Source organism: Opisthorchis viverrini (genome assembly GCF_000715545.1).
Source record: "Opisthorchis viverrini unplaced genomic scaffold opera_v5_108, whole genome shotgun sequence".
Lineage (NCBI taxonomy): Eukaryota > Metazoa > Platyhelminthes > Trematoda > Opisthorchiida > Opisthorchiidae > Opisthorchis > Opisthorchis viverrini.
In genome coordinates, this window is record NW_008751766.1 from 923,775 (window position 1) to 934,261 (window position 10,487).

The 10,487-nt window shown below is 47.1% G+C and overlaps 2 protein-coding genes across 2 annotated transcripts in view; one reads left to right on the forward strand and one right to left on the reverse strand.

The window, feature by feature from the left end:
• Positions 1-10,487, reverse strand: part of T265_05695 (hypothetical protein) — a gene marked incomplete at both ends in the record, with an annotated part of 39,525 nt that overhangs the window by 16,069 nt on the left and 12,969 nt on the right. Inside the window, 2 exons of the mRNA XM_009170764.1 lie at positions 3,553-3,735; positions 9,378-10,091. Coding sequence (XP_009169028.1) covers positions 3,553-3,735; positions 9,378-10,091 — 897 coding nt within the window. The remainder of the gene's footprint in view (positions 1-3,552; positions 3,736-9,377; positions 10,092-10,487) is intronic.
• Positions 9,665-10,487, forward strand: part of T265_05696 (hypothetical protein) — a gene marked incomplete at both ends in the record, with an annotated part of 22,076 nt that continues 21,253 nt past the window's right edge. The window contains one exon of the mRNA XM_009170765.1: positions 9,665-9,776. Within this exon, the coding sequence (XP_009169029.1) occupies positions 9,665-9,776 (112 nt within the window). The remainder of the gene's footprint in view (positions 9,777-10,487) is intronic.

Sequence of the window (10,487 nt, forward strand, 5' to 3'; positions counted from 1 at the left end):
TCATGTCCTAGGCTAACAGTGCAGTGATGTAAGGGTTCAATGGGCAACCGCATCTGAGCTGCACATGACACGCACGACGCTCAACCAGCGACATGAGAAAACAAGTTTAACTTAAGGGAATTGTGGTTTATGGATTCGCATTTTCGTCAGTGGACGGAGCAGTGATCTCCGCCCACAGGGACGAGTTGCAGTGAAATTCACATAAAAGATAACTTTGGTGAGCAAATTTTCGCTTGGTCCTTTTGGATGCAGTCTCACAAGTCTGCCGCTTATTATATACCAGGACAAGGACGAAAACCGGGTAACAAGTTCCTCAATTATAAATTTGTATTTCAGATTAGGCGCGCCTAAAAAGTGTTCTGGAGACATTCTTGTTTGGAATGCAGATATGACAGAGAGTCCGTTCTAGCTGAATAAGATGTACACGAAGAATAGAGTCAAGCAAACAGATGTCTTATGGAGTCAAAAACGGAAAGAAGTGGGGTGAAGTGACAATAAAATATTCAGGTGGCTGGGTCCACTTATGGAACAATATGTGAAAAGCCACAATGACTGCAGTTACAGGTTTTGTGCTTTTTCTCTGCGGTAGATTAATGCCAGTCAGGTAAAACGCACTGCAAAATGACAGTCCAATCCTACATCACGGTGCTCTGCGATCAACTCTCTAGGTCGATATGACGATGCATCGATCCACAATACCCGACGACGAGAACGCTTTATAAGTAGTTGGTAGTCAAACGTTCCTGAATGCAGGTATAGACATGGGTTTCTTCGTTCCTCCTTCAAAATGGCGGAAACCGCGAAGCGAAAATGACACCGCAAAAGAGTATGAAGGAGTTTACGGTGAGTTTGGGTGTTATTGTTGCCGTACTCCTTCCAGGATGGGGTCCCGGGGACTCCTTCTACTCTTGGCTGCAGACATTGCAATAACTGGCGCCTGATGGATACCAGTAGCGTTTGTGCTGTCAATTTCCCTGCCGACTATCTGACTAAGCGCAATTGTAGCCAATTCGGGATACATGCGATAGGCCTGCATCATGTTTCTTCTCTCATCCACTTTTTATACTAAGACTTCAAATATAATTGGCGAAAAATTTTGTGGTTTTATGGTGGTGAAGCATTATTGCCAAAAATGATATTGTTCCCTATTATTATTATGATGATGATGATGATATGGACAGGTGACACATAATGGAATGGTTTGTACATAGCGCACACGTGTCCCTCGGTGCCGTGGACAGACTGGAGGTGAGCAGTGTGTGGATGGTGGCCTTGACGACAAAAATCTCTGTTTAACAGAAAGCATGCATATGAGTCATGATTTAAAGTGAATAACCAAGGACGTCAAACTCTGAAATGGTCAGGTTGGGTTTATTTGAACCAGCCTTATCGGCGTTTCCTCTAGCATGTAACACAAATTTTTGAGATTGCCAGATGAAAAGTGGAAAAATCGAGCGTGTTAGTTTGAAAAAGTTGAACAAAATCATTAAAAATCCAAGGACACAGTACTATTGACGAACATTTACAAAAAGATATCGACCTCTAAGATGGGGTATTCTCTGAAAGCCACTAAAGACACACCTAATTTCTGTAGTTTCACGTTTATACTCATCCAAGATCTTTGAAAATAGACTCTAACATACCCTCATTTCTGACGCGGTGGAACCGATCAACATGTGGGACTTGGCATTCCATACATCCACCTGAAGCGTCTTATGGAGAAGGTACTCGAAAACCTCCTCATACTCCCCCGAATTCATCCAGTTGGGATTCATGGTGAAAGTGACCTTTGTAAAGATGGGGTGTGATAAGAGGACAGTGTTGAAAAGATGCTCCAAAGGGTGTTGGGATATCTTAAACAACTGAAACAGTTCAAAATACACCGGTTCTCCCGCATATTTCATAAAAAAAGCCTCAACAACAGATGTCTCCGCAGCGTTTCACTTGGTTGTGGTCGGAACGCAACCCAATTATTCGTTCCAGGTTACAGAACGCAGCAGCCCACTTAGGAAGACACTGCAGTCTCAGAAAATATAGGTCCACAGACGCGCTTCATACTTTCAGTGTGCATGAAAATTGACAGATATCTCATTCGGACTTGAAACAGAGTTTCACCGGCAGACGTGACACACTACTCTTAAGGCAGCTGCGAACTCTTCGACAGCCCACTATCGGTTTGGTCCTTCTTGGGGCTCATCGAATAGGCAGTCTCTGAGTTCTTGCCGAACCATGTTCTGCTTGAACCCAAATTTCATGAAGAAGAACATCATAACAGAGCGATTTATGTAAGTCTCTCGTGAAAACACAATTGGTATGCAAATGAGTGCAGTTATCGTTATCGCTAAATTTTTTTATGCGGAGCGAATGTACTGAGGTTTTTGAATGGGGAAATTGACGCGACAGGCCCTCACTGTGCTGCAGGCAACTGAATCCGGGAAAACATTCAGAATCATCGACTACGATGGCTCGGTCATGTGCTACGCATGCCGAAATACCGTCTACCGAGACGAGTATTGTTCTCCGTGCCTTCTTCAGGATGGCGAAAACCGCGAGGTGGACAGCACACGACCTGGCAGAAAGCTGTGAAAGAGATCACGAAGGGTTTGGGTGTTGTTAGTATGGTGAGACTTCCAGGATGGGGTCCCCGTGACCCCATCTGTGCTTGGCTGGAGACGTTGCAAGAAATGGCGGCTAATCGATGTCAGTGGCGTTCTTGCTGTCAGTTTCTTTCCAGATTGTCTGGTTGAGCGTTTGGAGGTGTAGGCACCTCAGTATGCTTGACATAGGCCAGCACTAGGTCTCCTCCCTCACCCACTCTTTTTCCCTTCTTTTCAACCTAGGGCTTTTAATATATATATAGACAAACCTTATGGTTGTACGGCAGTGATGCATCAGTGCCAACACTGATGTTGCTGTCTTTGATGATGATAATGATGATGATGAGTGTTTCGGAGGCACAAATTACATAAACAGGGGGCGAAAGCAAGGTTTCAGCAACATGTGCCTGTTGCCCCATTAGACAAACAGTACAGACATTAAAGGCTGCAAAATGGAACAGACCTCTTGGGTTTAGTGAGTATTTTGGTTTATTTTTCTGAGCGATGGTTTGAACACAGAACAGTGGCTGGGTTACTGACAGATGGGCTGATAGCACTGAAGCAACCCATGAGCTGGGAAGGGCTGTGAAAGAAGACCTCCGAACGAAAATCAGCAAGGTCAAATGATACTTCCAGGTTGCCGAAGCCGAAGAAGGGGATTTGGTTGGGATACCCCACTCTGAGCCTTTGGATCAAAATCCTGACCTACAAGGTGGGGGTGTAGGTTTTTTTCGGGGATCTCCTGAGTCTAGCCTTTCAGTCACAAGTCTAAAGCGCATGGCGGCAGTTGTTAGGATTTTCTTGGGACCCATTTCCGGAGCCAATGGTTTAATAGTTTGATCAACTTGGCTGCAATTGGCTGGCCTGGTCCGAGGATGCAGGTAGTAAGGCACTATTGTCTCACTTCTAATGCCACTGCACATAGCAGGTGCTTTTTGAGCAGCACTGGACTCACCAGTTCTAAAAGTATTTCGGCCGTACTGAATAACGCGCCGGTGGTCATCTCAACCGTTTGGAGAGTGCGGTTTTTAGGACCGACCTTTTCTAACCCGTTCTTCCGGGGGAAGACGACATTGCTGCTTCCATAAACAGCGACATGCTGGTCATCCGCGGAGAACAGCTCACTCTCTTCACAATCCTATCACAGAGAGCAATACTTTACCCTCCTGACTGCCTGGCAGCACGATTACTCGGAGTACGGGGTTTCGCTGCTTTTGGACTGAATGCTCTCCCTTGGCCTTCTTGGCATGGTTGTACATTGTGGAGCAGATTTCTAGCCAGTGCAGCCCGCTAGATCATCCCAGCCCTCAAGCCCGATAACTACGTCAAGGTGGCAGCTTTACGTCGGGACCTGAGCTGACAGTTGTATAATTCTAAACAAAATGTCACCCAACAACAGAACCAGGGAAATCTCACAGTGACTCATAGGTCTTTCTGAGTGCACGTCAATGATATGGTCACAAATCAGTGACATCTAAGGCTCCGTTCAGCGGAGATGTATAACAACACAATCGTAACTTAGATTTTTAATGAGTTCCTAGCGATCCATGATCTGACCTTGGATTCCACTAGCGTCGAGTCATAGTCGGCTGATGGGGTGTCGAACTTTCTGGAAACGTCCTCCCTTGCTTGTGTTTCAAGCTTTATTTCAGCTCCACCGACTGCAGGTGAGTTGATAAGTGCAGTGGGTTATGGATAAAACTGATTGGTTAGCAGTGGTGGCATAGCCCGTGTATATGCTCTCACAAACAAATGTGCTGCCTCGTAAGTCGCGTACGGGGATACGTTTGGAGTCGGGAGCCTGGCAGCCGATTACTCGGAGTACGGGGTTTCGCTGCTTTTGGACTGAATGCTCTCCCTTGGCCTTCTTGGCATGGTTGTACATTGTGGAGCAGATTTCTAGCCAGTGCAGCCCGCTAGATCATCCCAGCCCTCAAGCCCGATAACTACGTCAAGGTGGCAGCTTTACGTCGGGACCTGAGCTGACAGTTGTATAATTCTAAACAAAATGTCACCCAACAACAGAACCAGGGAAATCTCACAGTGACTCATAGGTCTTTCTGAGTGCACGTCAATGATATGGTCACAAATCAGTGACATCTAAGGCTCCGTTCAGCGGAGATGTATAACAACACAATCGTAACTTAGATTTTTAATGAGTTCCTAGCGATCCATGATCTGACCTTGGATTCCACTAGCGTCGAGTCATAGTCGGCTGATGGGGTGTCGAACTTTCTGGAAACGTCCTCCCTTGCTTGTGTTTCAAGCTTTATTTCAGCTCCACCGACTGCAGGTGAGTTGATAAGTGCAGTGGGTTATGGATAAAACTGATTGGTTAGCAGTGGTGGCATAGCCCGTGTATATGCTCTCACAAACAAATGTGCTGCCTCGTAAGTCGCGTACGGGGATACGTTTGGAGTCGGGAACATGAATGTGAATCTTTTCGGTACACTGCGTGACACTTTCGGCTTATCACTCAGAGTGAGGTGCTCTGAAAGAGTGGATTTTGACCGCAAGACCCCCTTCAGCAATATCCACCGAGTGTATCCGCGGTGCATGTATGCCTAGCCATATGGAATAAAGTCAGCGCCGTAACGGACAGAAACTAGTGAAGTCCATGTATTGTCTAGCCAACGTGGGCTCCTTAAATGAGGGGCAAGACATCACGCCATCGGGCTTCCCGGTCATCAAGACGTACAAAAGGGAAGTTTGTGATGATGTCCAAATTCACAGGTGGACGAAATGTCTTGATGGAGAGTGTTAAAAACAGACGACAAGTCTGAACTAGCAAAACGACTCTAGATTTGAAGCACAATGACAGATTCCATCGAAGCCCTGCTGTGGACCGTGCTGAGCTGCTGCGAAGACAACAATGCCACCCGCGAAATCCAACCCCCTGAACAGGAAAATCGGCACCCGCGCGCCTGGGAGCCATATTCCTGGTGGCTGCACACGTCACCGAGTGAGGAGAGTGACTCCACGCGCATAGGCAGGACGTAGCGCGCCTAGAGCGTGGGCGCAAACTAATAATCTATAGGGGACTCAGAGCTGTGGTCACAGCTGATATGCATACGGCAATCTTCTAAGTTAGCGTAATCGTCATAGCCACTACGTCTTGAGGAAGAATTAAACAGACCATCAAACCATACCTCTGGCAAGCCGAGACGTCTTACTTGTGCATAGGATCCACGGGAACTAGAACATCGTAACTCGTCTTATGTACAAGAGTTCCTGATAAAGCGTCATTCACTCGAGATAGAGTTGGTAGGTGTATATACAAAACTACAGGCCAATATTATTTCAGAGCTCGAGACGGCCCAGTGGTTAGGGAACAAACTTACCAACCTGAAGGTCCCGACCGCTTAATCTCGACTGTCTCCTGTCTAGAGCTGTGCAATCTGGCAATATCTCTGCCATCTTGCTTCCTTCGGGTGGCATGGCCGCTGGGCATCGAATCTGATCACCTCATGATGCACACAAACCTGACCGTTTGTTTCCCTTCAGGCCGTTACAAGCCAGTAAAAAGTACGCCAATCCGTCATCTTCAAAGAACTACGATAGCTCAACAGTATCGACATAAGCTAGCTCAAAAACAGCTCAACAGGAAACTGACGCTTCACTCGTAGTCAGCATGTGGATGCAATCAAATGACCACCGGATACCGTCGAGATCACCAGCACTAATTGATGCCAGGAAGTCCCTGCGGGCAGGTGACGAGTAAGACGGCGCAAGCAAACCCCTCATATATGGTGAAGAGCCCAAGGAAAGACCGAGAGCTTTTTGAACATCAAAAGCTCGGGAGATGAAGAAGGGTTTCGCTTCCGGAAACAGCCGTGCCCTATGCCAGTTGATACGATCGACTGGCCCTAGGGAAGCAACGTTAGTGAAACGATTCGTGAAAAAGACAGTACATTAATTCAGCTACAAAAGCAGCCGACGGGAAAGATGGGCCGAGGACTTCGAAGGACAGCTTAGCTGGCCTCCTGCAACACAGCCTCTGGAGATAGATCATACGGGCGAATGGAATACAAACTTTACTTACCCGTCGGAAGAAGAAAAAAAGTACAAACGTAAAAGGGCACCAAGATCGGGCGGTCTGTATCCAGCCCAATTAGAAAAAACGGAGAAACCCTGGTGACTTACAAAATAAAGCTCATTGGTGAGATATGGATTCAAGAGAAAGTGCCTGCAGAATGGTGGACGTCGACAGTTTTTCCCGTCTTCAAAAAATAGTACGCGAACGCTGTGTGAAATCGACATTATGATTTTCATCGATAGCATTCTATCAGTGTTTAGCACTGATGCTTCGCTGTCGTACAACCATGATTTATTTGAAAGCCTTGTTTGAAGAAAAGAGTAAAGGTGAACGGTGAAAGGACTTACAGATAGGTTACAACAGTCATTCCGAAGTGTCTACACCTCCGATACTTGTTCAGGCAAACTGGATGGAAACTGACAACAACAACGCCACTGACATCGGTTGGAAGCCATATCTTGCAACGTTTTCAATCAGGCGCAGTAGGGATCACATAGTCCCAGTCCTGGAAAGCGAATAGCACCGTAATCTCCTTTGTACTACTCTGCCAGGTTGAGGGTTTGTCACCCCTCTGATTCCAACACGATAAGTTGGGCATGAAAAAAGCAGCAAACGATGCTTAAGTACACACGAAAGAGGCCCCAACCGACGCAGCTTCTGATGCTGGACACATTTTTCAGTGGTAGTACCCGTTTCACAACCGGAAACTCGCTTTATAATGGTCTCATTACGGATTCGCCGACACCAACCTACACGAGCTATGGTTCTGGGACAATGATTGTCGAAAACCTAAAGACGTCTCAGTTCCGCTGCCCAAACAGGTCAAGTCTCACAGCCATACAACAAAACATCTCCCACTGTAGCTTGATACACACGTCCCTTGAGATTCAGGGATACACCGCTTTGATGCCATAGGTGTCTCCAATTAGCAAACCTGACCTCAAACTTGCAGATTCGTGCATTGACTTCATCCGTCACACAACAGTGAGAACTAATACAACTTCCAAGATACGTAAAACGCTCCACGACTTCCAGTACCTCTCCCTGGATTGTAAGTGACGTGTTCAGTGACTGATGTTCAGGAGCATGACCTAGAAAATTTGTGGATGCAAAGTGCATACAAAAAGGACGGAAACACCTGCACTTTCTCCTCCTCTTCGAAGATGAGAACGATGTCGTCTGCATACTCCAGATCTTCACATGCTATTTGAACACCAGGATTTTGGAGACCCTCCAGCGTTCGTCTCATTATTTCATCGATCACAAAGTTAAAAAGGAGTAGATAGAGTGGATATCCCGGACGGACATTCCTTTGTGTACGGAAGCTTTTGGAGAGCTCGCCGTATACTCTCACACGTCCGGAATTCTGAGAATACAAAGAACGTATTATGTTTACAAACTTCCGAGGAATTCCTTGGTGAGCAAGCGTGCCAAGAAAAAAGACCGATCAACCGCATCAAATGCGCCCTGAAAATCCAAGAACACTAGAGTTGTGGGCCGCTTATAAGTATGGGACAGTGCTTTTCCCAAATGCAAGCAAACAGAAAAGCGCCGACTGATGAAATTCGGCCACTTCTTTGGCTAATGCGGATTGGAGTTCATCCGGACCAGAGGCGCCGTGGCGCCTGAGAGAACACATACGGTCGTAAATCTGCGAGGCCGCGGGCGGTTCCACGTTCACCGTCCAGGGTTCTACATCAACTGTGGGCTCCAGACGGGTGCCAACTGGTTGCTATGACAATTGTTGTTCGAAGTATTCGGCCCACCGGTCGATGCGATATTCTTTATTCAAGATGATCACTCCTTTCCGATCCTTGATAGTTTCGCTCATAGATGGTTTCGGAAACTGGTTGCGCAGATGAACTGAAATAATCTTGGGGCATTCCCAACTTCCTGTGCCTCTTCCATTTCCCTAACTTTGTGCGTCCACCACACTTTACAGTCGACTGGCACTCCAAATTCCACTTGACGTCTGATAATTCGTCCCATCAAGGTGTGTTCGGGACCGGATGAGATATTTCTCCCAGATTTAAGCAGTGCCACCGTTCGGTCTAATATCCAGTGCCTGAGTGCGCATGGTGGTGCCACGCCACATGTGAAATTCCCAGCACTATACAAAAAGGTGGCACTCTCGTCCCAGTACGAGTACACATCTGATGGTGAAACATTTGCAAGACTCCAGAATACGATTCTGGTAAGTTCGTCTAACACACGTATCTACTCGTCTCTTAGTTGCCAAGCGATTTGTCCGCATCTTACGCGGTCCCGGAGAACGAAGAGAAAAACGACTCTGGTCGAGCGCGTGGACAGAATCCGAAAATGTGTTCCGAAACGACCGGCATTCAGTTATTGATCTGCACCATTGATAACTGATGGCAACGTGATCGATTTGAGTTTGTGGCCGGCATGCCGTTAGAGGATACCATGTGGCCACATGACTTCGGCTGTTTCGGAAGCTACCACTGCATAAAAACAGCCGAAGATCAGCACACAGCTGAAACAATAGTTCCCCATTGTCCGTATGTACCGATTCCAATCCATTTCGACCTCATAATTGAGTCCCAGATACGCTAAGCCTGCCCACTTGTGCATTCAAATCTCCAGCAACCACAACGATATCTGAGCTTCTAGCTCGCCACAGCAGGGCGTCGTAAATAAATTTTAAAAAAATAAATTGTTCAGCTGTGACATCCTTCGGTGCCTAGCTGCCATGCCCCCCAAAGGAAGCACAAGAGGTGGGATACTGTCAGGTTGCCCAAGCCTAGACAAGGAAGTCGAGAGGTAGAGGTCGAGTTCGAACCACGGAACTTCTGGTCACTAAATTCGCGCTCCAACAACTTGAGCCATCCCGCCCCCGAGAAATTTATGAACCTCGTGAAGTCATAATACTCTCCCACTGGAGATCCATCCGGAGACACATCTGGATAGGTCAAGAACATTGGCCATAATAGCCGAAGTGAGACAGAGTTGTAAAACCTGTCTTCGATGTCGTCGGAGCTATCGTAAGTTGGAGCGTAAGCAGACAAGATAAATGGACATCGATCAACTTCCCGCTTGTGGCACTTCTTCACAGACGTTGCCAGACAAACCGCACAGAGGTGACTATCAACAGGTATCCAGTCAAGTAATGATACTTCCGCACGGTGACTTAGGATGATACCAACCCCCGCACATCCCGCCGCAGCAGCCGCTGCATAGCCAGAGGCGCGTTTTCGGAAGCGGGTGGAGAATAATGGGGAGGTTAGCTCAGCCACCGCGCTTGCTTCTTGTTTCTGAGACACAGCACACATCAACGCCGAACAAGTCCAGTGTGAGAACAAAAGCAGCATGATTTCCTGCTTGCTTCCTCGGACATTGAGGGCGACCAGATACACTGAGTGTCGAAGTTTGAAGACGTTTGTGTTGCGCACTCGAATGATTGTGCCAGAAACAGAGAACGAGGATTGCCGAATGATTGGCTTTAATCTTCTATCAATTTCAGTACATCAGCTTAAACATTAGGAAACGAGTAAAAAAGTTAAACACAACGTCAGTATATAACATTCTTCCCCATCGGAGGGATTATTGTCAGGAGAATATAAATTAGGCTTCGCGGTTTCGAAGATTATACGATCGAACACGCTGTTGGTCTGTGATGTACTGTAGGACATTCCCCGGAACTTCACTGGGTTGTTCTGGTGGTGTCGTTTCGCCTCCAGGAGGATGAAGCGAGTGTGATAGAGTCTCGTCTGGAGGAGCCGCTACACTTTGATGTACTGTAATTCCCTGGAACCTCACTGGGTTGTTCTGGTGGTGCCGTTTCGCCTCCAGGAGGATCAAGCGAGTGTGATTGAGTCTCGTTCGTCGGAGCCGCT